The sequence below is a fragment of the Mus pahari genome, chromosome 14 (assembly GCF_900095145.1).
Source record: "Mus pahari chromosome 14, PAHARI_EIJ_v1.1, whole genome shotgun sequence".
Lineage (NCBI taxonomy): Eukaryota > Metazoa > Chordata > Mammalia > Rodentia > Muridae > Mus > Mus pahari.
In genome coordinates, this window is record NC_034603.1 from 54,604,022 (window position 1) to 54,621,925 (window position 17,904).

The 17,904-nt window shown below is 48.0% G+C and overlaps 1 protein-coding gene across 2 annotated transcripts in view; it reads right to left on the reverse strand.

The window, feature by feature from the left end:
• Ypel2 (yippee like 2) overlaps positions 1-17,904 on the reverse strand; it is a 59,022-nt gene that overhangs the window by 30,948 nt on the left and 10,170 nt on the right. For both annotated transcript variants that reach the window (XM_021212776.1, XM_029546155.1), the window contains exon 2: positions 5,936-6,249. In XM_021212776.1, the coding sequence (XP_021068435.1) occupies positions 5,936-6,052 (117 nt within the window). In that variant the 5' untranslated portion in view covers positions 6,053-6,249. The remainder of the gene's footprint in view (positions 1-5,935; positions 6,250-17,904) is intronic.

Sequence of the window (17,904 nt, forward strand, 5' to 3'; positions counted from 1 at the left end):
GTTCCAGGACAGCCAGGGCTATACAGAGAAACCCTGTCTCAAAAAAAAACAAAAACAAAAACAAAAACAAACAAATAAAGTTTGCAATACCAAGGGGCCTCTCTTCCCAATGATGGCCGACTAGGCCATCTTCTGCTACATATGCAGCTAGAGACACCAGCTCTGGGGGTACTGATTAGTTCGTATTGTTGTTCCACCAATAGGGTTGCAGACCCCTTCAGCTCCTTGGGTACTTTCTCTAGCTCCTCCATTGGGGGCCCTGTGTCCCATCCAATAGATGACTGTGAGCATCCACTTCTGTATTTGCCGGGCACTAGCATAGCCTCACAAGAGACTCTGAGTCTTTTAATTACTGCGATACCACAGCACTCAAAAACTTTATGAGCTAGATATTTATTTATAGGTTTAACTTCAATCCTTTGTTTCTTCCCCATTGTCAACAGAAATACTAATTTTATTTCAGTGTTTTTCTTTAAACCAAATAGAGCATACATCCATTGAATTAAAAAAAAAAAAAAAAAAAAAAAAGGATGGGGAAGGACTGGATCGATGGCTCAGAGAGAGCCACCCACATGGTGGCTCAGGACCATAACCCCAGCTGCTGGGGATCCAGAGCCCTCCTCAGGCACCAGATACACGACACGTGGTATACATACATTCAGACAAATACACACTCAAACTCGAGTTCAACTTGAGACAGGCACTAAAGGACTAGTTGGTGAGGAGTGTGTTATATGGAAATGCTCCTTGTGCAGCACTACCTACTTATCAGAGCTGTGGTAACAGCCCAATGTCTACTCTGCGTTTAGTTTTACCTAAAAAGGAAATGCAGGCATTTTCTATGCTTCTAGGTTCTTGTGATTTTTCTTCTTCTTTTTGAAACAGGACTTTGTGTAGCTCAGGTTGGCCTCAAACTTGCTATGTAGCCAAGGGTGACCTTTGAACTTCCTGACCCTTCTTTCTCCATTTCCCTAATGCTGGAATTACATGTATCTGTGGTTCTGGGGATCTAACTTAGGGCTTCCTACATGCTACTAGCAGGACCTTAATACTGTAGAGAAGCGGTTTTCAACCTATGGATTGCAACCCTTTGAGGGCTCAATGACCCTTTATAAGACCATCCTGTATATCAGATATTTACACTATGATTCATAACAGTAGCAAAATTACAGTTATGCATGTAGCAGCGGAAATAACTTTATGGCCGGAGGTTGACCACAACATGAGGAACTGTATTAAAGGGCCACAGCATTGGGAAGGTTCAGAACAACTGCTTTAGAGTATTTATTAAAAGCAGCAAAATGGTAGACAGAAGAAACTAAGAGAAACAAAGTCCGCCTTGACACGACAGTCAGCAGGATGGGGCACATCAGCACCCCACCACGTCTGTGACCGATAAGCCACTGCACTGGAGCGAGAGGTCAAAGGCTTGCTGGGAACCACAGGTGTCAACACTATGGCTCAAAGGCACAGGTGGGAAACGAGGGCAGGTTAGCCCTGTGGCAGCCACAAGATCAATAAATACAGCTGGAGCACTCAGTGCCCTCCTGACTCTTCTCAAAGCAATGCTACATCTAATCTCTTGGCAGGAAGGAGTCGTCCAAATGCCAGAGCCAGCCCAAGGAACCCCACAAGGAACAAAAAACCCACTGCCCAAGTTCCTAGCCTCTAAAGGATTGCTAGGAGCCAGAAGGCAAGTCAGCTCAGGGATCCTCACCCAGAACATGGCCCAGGCGGAGACAGAGGTCCCTGGTTCAGAGGCAGTGTGACCTAAGGCTGCTTTACTGCCTCGCTCTGACCTGTGTCTTGACCAAGACTAGACAGCCTTGCAGTTCCGGAGCGCCTCTGTCTGTAGAAAATAATCAGACCCAAAGATCTAACCAAACAGTCACAAGTAGGTTGGGTGGTGAGCAGAATATTTCTTCTTTCCACCTGCCCTGGACACCCACCTGACAACCTCCCACAATGCCTGCCCTTCCTTCCGATAAGGATCAAGTCTTGGAATAAAGCCACAAATTCCTGAATGCCCTGCTGCTCAGTTGAGGCTCGGCAGGAGGACAGCAAGAGGGGAGGTCTCCATCCACACCAGCTGGACTTGGTGGTACAGCCTGTAAACCTGGACTACCTTGGAGGCAGGACTCACTGATCCGGTGGGAGCCATTATTATTTTATAACCCAATTGTATTTTTTTTGTTTGTTTATTTTTTGCTGGCTGGGGCTGGCAAAATTAAGAACAATGGTGCAAGCACTTCTTCATGCCAACTCAAAATACCTCTGCAGACAAACAGCCCAGCATGTAGACCATACCACCCTCAAGAAAGAGATTGTGGGACGCCTTAGCACATTCTCTAGATGGTTCTATTATCAATGTCTCCCCTCCCACAGTCCGGAGGGTTTGTTACTGCCCCTTAGACACACAGGGCTATCAACTGTCCTTTCCCTACATCCAATGCCTATGCACTGGGTCTTGACGGAAAACTTAAGCAGAATATCCCTCCAACCTACTCCCCACTTTACATTTTAAATAATAAAAGCGAGAGAAGAAATGGAACTACTTTATACTGCAAACACCTCTGTCGTTCACAATCCACCCTGATTGCATCTGAGTTGTGTGGCAACCCAATGAGGCGAGGCTGCTCCCTTCCCTGTGAGGTATGCTCTGCTATGGAGACAGCAGCCGGAGGCACACACTAAATGCTAGTTACCTGCCACCCGACATGGTCTCAGTGTCTGCCCATCCCCTGATCGTATTGAAATAGATTATTGGGACATATGGCTTTTAGGACATTATTGGGCCATGAAGGCACATACATCTTTTGCCCCTCCGTAAGGCCACACAGTAACAAGCGATGTGTGAACTGGAAAGTACACCTTGAGAGACGGAGTCTGCCAAGTTTCCAAATCTGGGGGTTTCCGACCTCCAGAGTGAGAGGTAAACTTGCCTGTTCAGGAGCCACTACTCTGTTGACAGTCCAGTGACTCCAGCCCCCCATAGACTCAGGCACTACCATCACAGAGGATGCCATTTTGCCCATTTTGTAAGAAACTGAGACTCGGGGGTTGGACAGCTGGTTGCTGGCAACCTAAGCTCCCGGGGATGTAAAGTGAGCAGGGCAGGAAGCAAGGCGAGCACAGAGCTTTCCACCAGCGGAGTCAACACTCAACACCAGGGGAATGTAGCAAGCATTCCCCTGGTGGTCTCCCCTCGGGATTGGAAGGGATGCTAACTCCCTCCCTCCTCGGGGCCTTTGCCTGTCTCTCTCCATCAGGAAGGCAGGCTCACTTTATTTTTTTGTTCCCCAAACATCCAGCTCTCTGACTAAAGACCCTATTACCAGTACAAAGCCTCATTAATTGCACTAGGGTTCCCGCCCCGACTTTCTGCTGTCCAGCCTTCCACGCCCACTGGGCAGACTCTGAAACCACACAGGAGATTAAGTCAAGAGGGGAACAGGAGGGACATTCTCTCCTTGAACTTTCCTAAATGGAGAGGGGTGGGCATGAAAAGAAAGGCCCATTTTTCCAAGGAGGGGGCCGAGGCACTGATCTTTCCATTAAGCGGACATGCATAAGAATGTATAGATTATTTAATGCCGGGGGTGGCTGCGCAGCAGCAGAATAAAGGAATCTTTGTACAATGCCAGGCACAGTTCCCTCAGTCTTTCCCCAGTCAGGCATTTCACCCAACTCCTTAAATCATCCATCTCTAATGCACCCCATCTGTGCGCACGCTTGCTGTAGCCAATGAAACCAAAGCCTCTGCTGACTTTGGCTTAGACCTATGAGCTTTACTGCCCCAGAACGGGTAAGGGAGGACACGAAGGCATTGCAGCCTTCTCCGCTTCGTCCTCGTCTTTTCCCATCTGTCCATTTATTTGATCATTTACTGAGCTTCTGTCATGGGCCGGTCAAATTCTGATCAGGGGACTAAGTCAGAGAGAACCCACAGAGGACAAGGGAGGAGGAGGCAAGGTGGGGTCTGCCCTTGGCAGAGGCATGAGATAACCGTTACCAGCGTGCTCATGGGACACTGCTGTTGTCTCGCGGCTAAAACGAAGCAAGGCCCTGCACACCTGCCTAAATACAGCAGATTTGACCCCAGAAGCCACTGCCATCTCTACATGTCCAGCTTCTGCCATCTCTACATGTCCAGCTTCTGCCATCTCTTCAGGCCTTGTCAAGAAATCCTGACTGAACACCAGAAGACAATAATCACTTTTCTTAACCTCCATGTTGATATCTTGAACAATATTTTGAGTCTCAGCTTCCCACTGGTATGACATATGACTAGCCACTCACCTTAAAGAGTCACACGGGTTAGGGAGATAGCAGTTTTCAATACAGAATAGACAAAACATACTCTTTTGGAGCCTTGACTTCTTACACCACAGAACACTTCTCCCTTGTGTTAAAATGGTGCCTGAGAGTCCTCCCTAGATAGAAACACTTATTTTGGAAATGTCTACCAAAAAAAAAAAGGTTGTGGAAAGGGAGACAGAGCCAACTCAAATACAAGTTTGTGGGCTCACATTCCACGCCAGGATACTGGCTAGTTCTCGCACTGACATGGCCTCCCATATCCAAACCTCCAGGTTTACCCCAAAAACTTAATGCAAATCTGCAAAAAAAAGAAAAAAAAGATGAATTATATGATATAGGTGGAAAGTAAAAGGCTAGCTTAAGTGTAAATAATGTAAAGTTCAGAAATGCAGGAGAGAGTTGGGAAAGGGGAAGTTCAGCCAGGACCCTGGGGGCTCTGGGCAGCAAGCTTGTAGGTTAGTAACACCCTGGAAGAGAACCCCAGAGGTCTGTTCTAGGGCCTCAGGTTAGACTCTGTGACCGGAGACTTGGTCGCCTGGGCAGCCTTCAGGTGCCAGTCACGTCAGCCTGCTAAAGAGGAACGCTGCCTGTCACTCACCTGGAGCTGAGACTACAAAACCTAAGGAAAAGAAAAAGCACGGGTGCCTTTGCCCGCAGTTCTTGCAAACTGTTTGAGATTGCTATTTTTTTTTTTTAAGACTCACTCTGTGTAGGAATCTGTCTGTCCTCTAATTGTGTGAAGGCTAGCTAGCTTCTCAGGAAGATGCTATTAAGGGGGAAATTCTCCCACGATCTTTTCCTCTTTGTCATCTCGCCCCAGTAAAACCTGTTTCTCCTCCCCTGGGAATCTAGGGCCAGGAGGGAGATAGCTCCCTTGAGAATGCTGTCCAAAGTATTGGGTTCCCGCATTACACAACCGCGAAGGCTAGGTTTCTTTAGTGGTAACCCCCAGCCTCAACTTCAGAAGCAGCTATCAAAGCGCCGATAGGAAGGAAACCAGGGGCTCGTTCTTCTTCAAATGACCACACATTTGATCGTGATCAAATGTCACGCTGTATTACTTCATGTATAAAGGTCCCAACAGGCCGGGGGCTCAGCTTCTTCAACAGGCTGCTTTTGCTCCTCCCCCAAAGAACAAGTTTCATAAGCTATGGCTACACAACTCTCCCTGGGGCTTGCTAGGGGCTCTCCCATCTCAGCTAACGAAGCTGCTCCGGTGGGGTTAGAGTGTGGCTCTGTGGTCAAGTTCTTGACTAACATACAGAGGCCCGGATGACCTGCAAAACCAAACAACACCCTCCACAAGACCCTCTCTTCCTCACCTCTCTGAGAATTCACTTCCCAGGCAGAAAGCATTCAGTTACCAAGCTAAACCAAGTAAGCAAGCAAGGTTTTAAAACTGTTCCTTGTTTGTACCAAGCTAAACTAAGTAAACAAATGTAACACACAGACCTACTACTCTGTTCCCACAAACCAGAGTTAACTCTCAGTTGAGCGGCCAGCCCTCCACTTACATAAAAGACAGCATGCAGACATCCCAGACTAGGAGGGAGCTTGTAAGTCTGTGACGACCCCCTCCCCCGAAACAGGAAATGCCCTCCTCGGTGGCAGGTACCTTGGAAATGAGCTCGTCGTGATTGGCCAAGTGAGCTCGGCAGTGGATGCAGCTGTAGGTCCGGTGGCAGGAGGGTAGGTATGCCTGAAAAGTCTTGGATCTTGTCATCTTCACCATTGGTGCTGCTGAGCGTGGGGCGAACTCCGGGGCAGCCCACGAGGCACTCCCACAGGATGGGTCGCACGGGAAACAGCGAAAGACACAGGTAAAGGCCGTGGTTTGGCAGGGGGCGGGTGTGCGGCAAGCTCCACACACTGGTGATGTCTGCAGAAGGAGGACTCTCTAGTAGAGATCTAGAGCTGGTTCTCAGCAGCCTGCAGCAAAGGGAAAAAAACGGCCATCAGCAGATGGAACAAAGCTGCCTGCAAGAGGGGGCAACAGACACTGGGCACATAAACCATCACTTCCCCTCTCGCTGTGCCCACTCTCGCCTGGCTGCTTGGATAGACAGTTGGAGCTTCAGTATTAGCACAGTATTTGCAAGAATTACACAGGCGTCCAGCAAACTGAAAGACCAGACTGAAGATGGGCTCTGCACAGCCCCTGGGAAAAGACTCGGTAGCTATCTACCACATACAACTGTCCTGCTTTGTGTCTCATCTACTTTCAGGTACCAAGAGGGTACCAGCCCCTGGAGCCGCCACCTAGAGAGGGTCAAACCCCACACACGACAGCCTCTGCAGGAATACGTGTGGGATACAACAGACCAACTTCCCACTTAATAAAACCCCTGACCGTAACACCAAGATGGCCAGTGTGGATGCTTGTGTATTTTTAAAGGTAAGTAGAAAAACCACAATGATCATGAATTTCACAACTGCTTCCCGATTTTCCCGTCTCCTCCATTATGTCCCGTAGGTAGAAGATTCTACCATGTAGTCCCAGCTTGCTTTTTCTTCTGGGAACACAGGACGCTAAGAATGGGGGAGCCGTATGAATGAATGACTCTAAAGCTTCGCTTACCTGAGGCCCTGGCAACCTGTCTTCCCTGGAGGCGTTCCCACTTGCCTACCTTCCCAGCAGAGCTGGGAGTGTTAATTAACACCTGCATCATGCTTTGAAGATTAAATTATTTACAGAAATGGGGGAGGAAGACAAATAAATAAGCTCTTCCTTGCTGGACTATCTGGGATCCATCTGGACTTAAGAGAAAACTTGCAAATCATAATGTTCTTTTTCCTCTAAATCCACTAAAAGTGTGTCTTCCATGAAAGGCTGCATACCCTGTCCCCACTAACCTGCCTTTCATTCTTTCCACACCAGCCATTGGGGCTCTCCACCTGTCAGAGTGAATGATACCACTGCCTTGCACTATAGTGAAGACAAGAGTGGCTACTGTCCCTTATACATGTCTCTTCACAGCACCCTTCAGCCAAGTAGGCTCCAAGTGTAACACACATCTCTCATGTGACTTGTCTGATTTCTAAAGGGATTCAGATCAAACCCACAGGGGCCAGGGCACAATGTCTTCCCTGCTTGGTCTCCCACCTGTTCAGGATGAGGAATCGGGTTACACACAGAAATGCTGGCAGGAGGCAGAGGTGGGAAATGATACTGTACACTGTGCCTCAGAGTTAGGCCCAGCCACAACAAGAGGCCTTGGATCCCAAGCAGTGACCAAAGGCTGAAAGGTGAAAGGGCTAAGTTACTACTTCCCCCGCCCTTCCACTGGGTTTCCTGATACATACTCAATATTTCCAATACCCCAATTCTGCTGCTCTAGCAAGGACAAAAATTCCAGAAGGGGACATAGAGCATCCAGCCACAGTTCACACCAAATGCCGCTGATTTGTTTATTAGCGGGTGGGAGTTCCTTTTGTTTGGTCTGGGGTTGTGTTTGTGTGTTCTCTTCACAGCCCAGGACGGCCTGGAACTTCTCCCCTCAGTTCCGTAGAGCTGGGATTAGAAGTGTACAGCACCATAACCAGCAGTCTAAAACAGATGCTAAGTCCACAGCCTGGGCTGCCCGGTGGCCAGGATGAGCAACACCGAACCCAGGTCTTAGACAAACACCAGCTCGAGAAAGAAAAGCAATGGCTCTGGCGGTCTTTCTGCTTTAGAGAGGCCACAGGGTGTGTTTTCTTAAGCACGCAGGCAGGCAGCTTCTCAATTATGCATTTCCCTGGAGTAGAATTATTTCTCTTTTCTCACTGCTCCTCTGTAGGAAGCCTTAAAAAAGTACACAGGCAGAGTTCCTGGTTATGCCCTGAATCCACAAATACTGAATTCACAGCTCTGTCTACAGAATAAAGATCTGTGGCATCTTAAGTACTGAGTAGGTCACAAACATGGACCCGAGAAATGTGCCTCACCAAGACTGAGCTACCATGCAAGAAATGGCCCAGGCTGCAAGGTACTGAAAAACCCTGGAAAGAATGAGCCATGGGGTGAGCTAGGTTTTGAGACAGGACCTCACTAAGTGACTTTGGCTGACCTGGAACTTGCCAGGTCAATGAGGCTGGCCTTGAACTCAGAGATTTAAAAGGTTCAGAATCCTGAGCACATGGATTAAAGGTGTGTGCCATCACGCCCTGAGTTGTGCCTCTTGAGTAATTTCACAAGCATCCTAAAAAAGAGACTTCTTTGGGGAAGGAAGACAAGCAGGTAGAAAGTGCTGGGTTCAAACTGGTCAGGACAAGCTGGAAAGACCTAGAAGGAAGGCAAGAATGGTAGCGAGAGAGACCAGGCCAGAGATAGTGGCAGTTAAGAGTATGCACTGCTCTGGCACAGGCAGCTGCCAGCACCCACAGCAGATGGCTCACAGCAGCCTGCAACCCCAGCTGGCTTCAGAGGATCCGATGCCTGACCTCAGTGCTTGTACACACATGCGCCGCCGCCGCCGCCTCCTCCTCCTCTAATAAAACACCTTGCAAGGATGTCAAGGCAGTGGCAAGAGGCATTCTGTATCCAATGGGAAACCACAGGCCAAGTAGAAAACAAAGATCAATATCAAACATGATGAAGAGGGGGAAATCACCTAACCAGCCAGCGCTCCTCCCATGTGTAGCAGTCAGGGTTCTTGAGTAGCAGAGTTGACATGGGACTGGAGGGGCTCAAAGGCTCTGGTCCAGCTAGCCCTACACTGGCCATCTACCCACAGAAAGGTCAAGAATCCAGGAGACATTCAGAGGCGAATGTCTCAGCTGACCTTCTGCCTATGCTACGTCTTTCTATGGGCTTTTCCAGCAGGTGTGGGTCCAGATTAAATTGGGTCTTCCCATTTTCAAATTAAGAAAAATCCCTAGCTGGGTGGTGGTAGCACACGCCTTTAATCCCAACACTTGGGAGGGGGGTGTGGCAGACAGGGGCATGGGGACAGGCTGGATCTCTTTGAGTTCAAGGGAGTTCCAGAATAGCCAATGCTACACAGAGAAATCCTGTCAGGCCAAAAGAAGAGAAAAGAGAAGGGAAGCGAGAAGAGAGAGAAAAGAAAAAGAGACCCCTCACAGGTACGCCTAGTCACTTGGGTTTTCATCCCAGATACAGCTGACAACCAAGCGCAGCCATCACATCATTTAAGGGAGATTTAAATTGCTTAATTCTCAATAAAGAGAATTGCATTGATTTTCCTGAGGAGGAAGGAATTATGCATGCAGGGTCACAGAACTCAGCACATTTTAATTTCTGAACTTTGGTCCCTGCTAATGGTGGCACGTCGTGCATGGTGTCAAAAGTCCAACTTGTTGAGCATTTTGTGAAGTCCAATTGATTTCCAACGATAATCAAAAGCCTTGGGGCTTATGTACAATTTAAACAGCATTTTAAGTGAACTAATAATCCACGGTGGAAACTAAAGGGAGACTTTTCTACCAGCACCAGCTGGCTCATGCTGCTCGCCACAGAAAGAAAATGAGTATTATGATTAAAAACAAAGATCTCCGATATACCACAACCTTGAGAGCCAACAGCACGGGGGGGGGGGGGAGACACGCTGAGCCTGGCAGCCCCTCCTGACTGACAGGCCATTCCCAGGGGGAGTCACAGTAGACACTGAAATTCAAAACCATATCGCCCAGGTGTCACTGGGAAGAGTGGCATGTACTCGTTAGTTAAACCATAAGGAACCTGAGAGGTGACCTGGAAGTCAGGCGGTGCCGCACAACAGCCTCAGAAACTGGCCGCTGGAGAAAGCACCATGGGAAAGACAGGGCTGTCCCTAACACGGGCCTGTGCTGTTGCTTATGTAGACAGGTGAACAGTGGGCTCTAGCATCACACGAAGGAGTCCTACTCCTTCCTAGCTGGGCGATACCTAGCAAGCCCCCCAATCACTGACCCTTGTTTCCATCTAAGTGTGAGATGAGACGACCTGGTGTTCCTTTAGGGCTGGCACACAATCTACAAAGTAACCCGAGTGTTTCCCGTGCTCAGCAGAAACACAATGATACTGCTCTGGATGGGACAACTTGAACTGTGTGTGTGGTTCCAACACACTATGCTCACATTCACTCCTCCGGACTTTTGCGGCCATTCCCTGCTGCCTCAAGTCTGGTACAGCTTTCTCTGCACCAAGCTTTCACTTGTCCACTCAGACTTAGCCAGGTAAGGTGGGTGTGGCAATGCTAGAAAACTGGCATTTGGAAAGCTGAGGCAGGAAGATACTGGGAGTTTGAGGACAGCTTGGGCCACAGAGCAAGAAACCGGGGGTGGGGTGGGGTGGGGGTGGTGGTGAGGGGGAAGAGGGGAGGGAGAGGGGGAAGGGGAAGGGGAGGTGGAGGGAGGGGACGGAACTTGGATTCAGTCTGGATTCTTCTCACTAGTTAACAAACTGGGCAAAAGGCCTGAAAGGAGCTAACAGTGCCTTCATCCTGAAGGAGATGAATCAGACGAGAAAGAGCGGACCATTCGACAGCCCTGATTAGCTATAACCATTCTACCAACAAGGAAAGGGATAGGAGTTATTTTTCCTACCCGCCAAGACCAAAGGTACCAGTGTCCCGTGCCCCTGGCTGATTCATGGTTAGGAGGTTGTGTAGAGTTCCAGGCCAGTCAGGACTAGATAGCGAGACCCTGTCTCAAGACCAACAACAAACAACAAAACAACCCACTGTCATGAATTGGGTGTGACAGGGCAGGCCTCCAGCTCCAGCACCCCAGGAAGACTGCTCCAAGTTTGAGTTGGGCCAATCTATATTTCAAGTTCCAGGCCAGCAAGGGCTGAACAATGAAACCTTGCCTCAATTCCAAAACCCAAAACAAGAGGAAAAAAAAGAAAATCAACAGGAAAAAAAAAAAAAATCAGTTATTTTATAGACACCTCTTTTTTTTTTTAAGATTAATTTATTTATTTTATGTATATGAGCACACTGTTACTGTCTTCAGACACACGCCAGAAGAGGTCATCAGATCCCATTACAGATGGTTGTGGGCCACCATGTGGTTGCTGGGAATTGAACTCGGGACCTTCTGGAAGAGCAGTCAGTGTGCGCTTAAGCACTGAGCCAGATCTCCAACTCCCAGTTACCTCTTTTATAGCTCTGGACCACAGAAAACTTCAAACGCATGTGGTAAGTAACACAACCCAGCTTAGACAAGGAACCAAGGTCCTTAAGAGACAAAGCCAGCCATTCATCTCAACCCTGGATACAGAGTCTACTCTTGATTCTGGGGAGGTATCTGTCACATCATGATCTCTGGGGACTCCTCTTTCAAGTGTGCTGCAGTTGTGTTTGCATGTTGGGATTAAAGTTTAACTGTGTATGAGTATTCTGCCTGTATGTGTCTATGAAGGGCCCTCAGAGGCCAGAAGAGGAGTTATAGCTGGTTCTAAGTCACCGTGTTGGTGCTGGGAATCAAACCTGGGTCTTCTGCAAAGGCAAGTGCTCCTCACCGCTAAGCAGACTCCCCAGACCCTCTCAATCCATGTTTTAATGTCCTGTAGTGAAGCATCTTCCTTGCACCAGCCTTCATTCTCTTAAGGCCTCCAATTCAGCAAGGTCACAGGGCATGCCGGTCCTAGAGAGTCCATTCAGTCGTGGCGGCTGAATGGTGCCTTTGCCACATCCATCAGCAGAGCAATGTGCCTGTGGCTCTCAGCATAGCAATTTACTGCTAGCACATCTGGGTGGAAAAACCAACAGTCCCCTTGAACATCCTCCACCTTACAGGGCATTTACTGGGTGCTGGGCGGAGGCAGCTGTGGCTGGTTATCAAGAAGATCAGATACCACAAGATGTGTCTACAACTGCAATAGAAAACAGTAAGAAGAGCCGGGCGTGGTGGCGCACACCTTTAGTCCCAGCACTTGGGAGGGAGGCAGAGGCAGGCGGATTTCTGAGTTCGAGGCCAGCCTGGTCTACAGAGTGAGTTCCAGGACAGCCAAGGCTACACAGAGAAACCCTGTCTCAAAAAAAAAAAAAAGAAAGAAAAAGAAAAAGAAACAGTAAGAAGACCTCTCAAGTATCTGAAGACACTAAGGCCACTCAGCTGAAGTTCAACAGTTTCCCCCTCTTTTCTTACACAGTCCCCAGCTCTGAACCGGAATGAAGATAACTTACAAAATATGTACACAGGGCCAGGTGTGGTAGCGCATCCCTTTAATCCCAACACTCAGAGAGGCAGAGGCAGGGGGATTTCTGAGTTCTATGTAGACCAAAACAGCTCGGTCTACCTAGTTGAGATCACGTCTCAATAACAAAACAAAGGAAAATATGTATATACTATACATCAAGATTTAAGATAGACTTATCAAATCAGGATCAGATAGTAAAATGAAGAAAAAGAGAAAATAGTTTTATCAAATGTGGAATCTAGAATTAGATATGAAAATATATGCAGGCCTTGAAAGTAGATGGGAGATTGAAAGGGGGAGATTGAAAGGGAAAGAAGAGGTTTAGGTTTTTGTTTTACTTTGTTTTTTCAAAACAAACAAAAACTACAACAGGGTTTCTCTGGGTAGCCCTGGCGTCCTGGAACTCTTCTCTGTAGGACCAAGCTGGCCTTGAACCTGGAGATCCACCTGCCTCTTCCTCCCCAAGTGCTAGGGAAAGAAAAAGGGGGATATGAGGGTGGGGTGGGGGAGAAATATACCTGTTATCTCATGCAGAATCTGGAGTTTAAGTATATTTTAACAAGCAAGTGCCAGGCTAGAGAGATGGCTCAGCAGTTAAGAGCTTTTGCCAAGGACCTGGCCGTAATCCCAGCACACACAGGACAGTTCACAGCGTCTCTAACTCCTGTTTCAGATGCTCTTACTGATGCCTTCTAACCTCTGGTGCATACCAGACACATGATGCATAAGCCATACATGCAGGCAACACTTATACACTTAAAATATCTTTTCAAAATAATAAAATTAGGGCTGTGTGGTACTTGAGTATCAATGGCTCCTAGCTTATGCTGGAGTGCTTAGTCACCAGGGAGTGGTACTATTTGAGAAGGATTAGGAGGTGTGGCCTTGTTAGAGGAAGTGTGTCATAGGGTTAGGGTCTCAGGACATGCACGGTGTTCTGCTCTCCATTGTAGATGTAGCTCTCAGATACTTTCCTAGCACCATGCCTGCCTATCTGCCACCAAGCTTCCTACCATTAACGAAATAAGAAAGCCCCCAATTAAATTCTTTCTTCCCTAAGAGTTGCCTTGGTCACAGTATCTCTTTATAGCAGTAGAACAGTGACTAGGACAGGCTGGACAAACGACTAAGAGCCCTGATGCTCCCCCAGAGGAGCTAGGTTTTCAGAACCCACGTTAGAAGGGTCTCAATGGCCTACCTCCTGCCCCAGGGAATGCAACAACCTCTTCTGGTGTCCATGGCACCCACAAACATGTGGCAAACACTTGGAGCATGCACGCATACACACACACACACACACACACACACACACACGCGCGCGCGCGCACACACACACACACACACACACACACACACACACACACGCACCTTTTAAAATATATGTGTGTGATAAGGAGGTCAAGCCCAACTTGGAACGAATGCTCTTAAAATGACTTCTAGAGTTAAAATGCAAATTTGGCTTTCAACTCCTCAGGATCTGGGGAAGCAAAAGAAAATCTAATATACAAAATCCCAATATGAACCAGGCATCGTGGCTCATACATGTATTCCTGATACTCAGAGACTAAGGCAAGAGGGCGGCTATAGTTCAAGGCTAGCCTAACCTACTTAGTGAGTTCTAGGCCACCCTGTGTCTCAGTATCAAAAATCTTCTGAGACTACTAGAAGAGTTTACATCATGTGACCACCTCATAAAATTATTCCTTAGAACACCCCTCTGCAAAAAACAGACAGAAGCTTGACATGGGGAGGGGCGCGGGGTGAGGGTGGGGTGAAGCAGAACATGTTTTACAGATGGTCTTCCCGGATCCTATGTTTAGTGCTGACTCAAGCAGAATGGCGAGCCACGGGAACTTTTGGCAGGGCTTCTTCATTATCATTAATCACAATCAAGATTGAGTAACGAAAACATGGGCCTCTCTCGACACACAAGCAAGTTGCAAGCTCTAAAACTTTTATTTACGGTTCACACTATTCAGCCATGGGCATCAGGTCCTCCCTAAGCTTTATGGGCCAGAGTTGGGCACAGTGGTGCATGCCTATAATGGGAGCACTCAGGAGGACTGCTAGCTTAAGAGCAGCCTAAAAACGTCCCCAGTGGCCTGAGCTACATAGTCAGCAAGACCCTGTATCTCGAAAACAAAGTTTCCTGGGCTTCACTTCCTCCCTAACTGACTCCCCATGGACGGGATCCTCTACAGACATTCAAGCCTAAGCTTATACATTCTGCACCTCAGGCCCCTTTTCAAAAGGGCACTTCTTGTAAACTCCAAGAAGCTCAGTTGTAGAGCACTTAGCTACCCATGAGGTTCTGGGTTCGACTTCCTGCAGCTACTGTTTTTTTTTTTTTTTTTATAAAGATTTATTATTATATGTAAGTACACTGTAGCTGTCTTCAGACACTCCAGAAGAGGAGGGAGTCAGATCTTTTTATGGATGGTTGTGAGCCACCATGTGGTTGCTGGAATTTGAACTCAGGACCTCGGGAAGAGCAGTCGGTGCTCTTAACCGCTGAGCCATCTCTACTGTATTTTAAAAATGTACCTTTATTACTGTGTGAATGCGTGTATCCATGGATGTGTATGTTTGCTTGTGCGTGTTCCGAGAGCCCCTGTGAGCATCGTGACTCCAGCTCAGTTCACCAGGCTTGCACCCCAGGTGCCTCTGCTCCCTGTGTCACCTCGGTAGTCCTTGCAGCGTGGTTAGGTTTGTCTCCATGTATTGAGTGCTCTGCGCTCATGTTTACATGTGCAGAAGAGTCACTGGGGCCTCCAGAGATCGGGGGGCACTGGATCCCCTAGAACTGGAGTTATAGATGGCTGTGAACATCCAGTTACTGGGGAGTCAACCCAAGTCCTCTACAAGAGCAAGAAGTGCCCTTCCCTTCTCTGCTAAGCCATCTATCTCCTCAGCCCCCAAAGAGCCATTGTTACCTCTTCTCTAGCTTGCTACGGTCACAGCTTCACACCAATTCTCTTTCCACACCCTTTGTGATGATGCCGGGGACTGAACCCACAACCCTGCACATGATAGGCAGATGTTGTGTCCTGCAGGCCTTAACCACTTCTCCTTAAAGACCCCACTGACCAAGCAGGCAGCTCCTTCTTTTCTCTCCGTTTATATAGTTCAGGTTCTCTAAGCAGTTGACTCTAGTTTTGGGCTTTTGTTTGGCTTGGTTAATTGGCTGGATTCTTTTTTTTTAAAAAAATAATGCCAAGGACCAAACCCAGGGCCACAGACATGCCTCACAAGCACTCTACTACTGAGCTACATTCCCCCNCCCCCNCCCCCCCCCCACCCCACCACCCCCCGCCTCCACCCCAAGGCCTGGCTGTGCTTAACTCTATCATCCAGGGCAATCCCAGACTTTCAACAGACTACTGTCCTTGCTTCCTGACTCCCTGACTCAGCTCTTTCTCCAGCCCATTCTAGAATTCTATTTCTAAAACACAATTTGACCACATCTCTCTCATGTTTCAAAACCTGTACCAGTGTCCTACCAGACTAAACCGAAGAGCCTGAGCCAACTCTATATATTTTTATCACCTCCTGGCTCCACTCCAAAGCTGCCTGACAGACCAAGTTACTGACCACACCTACTCCAAATCATTTCAGTTACCGGCCATATTTTAATCTATCTCCTGTGCCCCATAAATGGCCACTCATCCTTTAATACCCAGCACAAATAAATGAAATCCTGCAGCCCCTTACCCCAGCACACAGAGAACACCTTTCTCGGAGTTAGAATTTATCCTGCAAGACAAGGAACTGCCTATAAAGGTCCATTGTCCTGACCCATCCTTCACATCCAGGACACAACATTCAGTACTCTAGGGAGCCTTGGAAGGGGGCTAACTGGGAGAAGATGAGTGACCGTCAGAAAACCATACTGGCAGTGCCAAATCTTATTCATGTGCCCCCCACCCTGCGCTTTCCTGCACACTCTTATCTATCTACTCAAGCCAAAATACCTAAGTTGGGCATTACACCATTAATGGGACTCCCCATTAACTCTTGACAATTAACTGCCAAGTCACCAGGGCTGGTAGATGGCGAGGCTCAGCACTAGGAGGTCACAGCTAAGTTGAAGCACACTGCATGAACCTCTGCAGTTTTACCTGGCTGCTGTGAAATCGACTCTGTTCTGCCTCCCAAGCCTTCATTCTCCACTGCACCCCAGGAGACCTTCCCACATGGCCCTACCCAGGCTGTAAGTGCCCTCTGGACTCTAGAGAACCTCGCAGATGTCCAACCTCTGCATCTTCTCTGAAGACACCCTGACAAAACCCACTGTGGGGCTTGGATCAGGCCAGGTATTGGACCCCCTCAATTTTGCTTCTACTGAACACAGCAGAAACCCAATCAATCCACCCTTTTCCCCTCCTGGCCAATTCTGCCACCCTTCAGTACCAAGCCTTTCATACTTGGTCATGCCCACTTGACAATCCTGGTTAAAACAAAACAAATAACATTCATTCTATGGTCTGTGACCCAGAGAGCTAGTCCATTCTTCTGTGCCTAGACAAGGCTATACTTGACCTATAATGAAAAACAGCCATTTAGGAGCTCTAATGACACACAGCTTCAGAAAATAAAAGACTTAAACAAGGAGTGGCCTGGTCTGGAATCCCAGAACTCAGGAGGTGAAAGCAAGGATTTTTCTATACAGTGAGGCTACTAGCCAAGGTGAGTTCTAGGACAGCCTTAGCTACACAGGAAGGCCCAGTATGGCTAACTTACGCACTCCCTGAGGCAAAGAGTATGTCCCCTCTTCAGAAGCTACCAATTCTCACTTTGCCTTCAAGCTCCAGTCTGGCCCCGCAGAATGCAAACGCTCCATCTGTTTCCTTTTACTGAAGTGACTGTGTTTCCCAAGCTGAACTACCTGCTGAATTAATGATGTCTTTTGGACAATGGGCACTGCCATGACCTTGATTTCTCTCACTGATGGGTCTCTAGGGCACAGCTGGGGCCCCAATTAACTACAGGCTATCTATCCCAGACCTGCCAATCAATGCTACTGTTCAGCTGTCCGCATGCTTTCTCAGTTTTACCCCCAGTTCACAGAAATCCCACATTCTGGATCCAGCCCGTCTGTGGCTTAAGCCCCCTGCCTTTCCACAACTGGAATCTGGAAGTTGAACTTTTAAAATTTAAGAGAAAAGGAAGAGGCAGTTATGGAAAGGATGCCTGGGCTACTATGTAATGGCCAGCCCACAGATGGATAGATTTTTATTCTAGGGTAATGGGGGAAAAGAGAAGAGAAAAGAGGGCAAGGGAAAGGGGAGTAGAGGAGGCGGGAGAGAGAGAGAGAGGGAAGGGGCTGACTCCATGATGAATTTCTGGGCTTCTCTACATGGGAAGAGCACGTAGACCTTATTCAGAAATAAAACCCTTTTCCGTTTAGGCCTGGTGCTTGCAGGATAGATTTACATGCACTTGACCAATTCAGCCTCTCC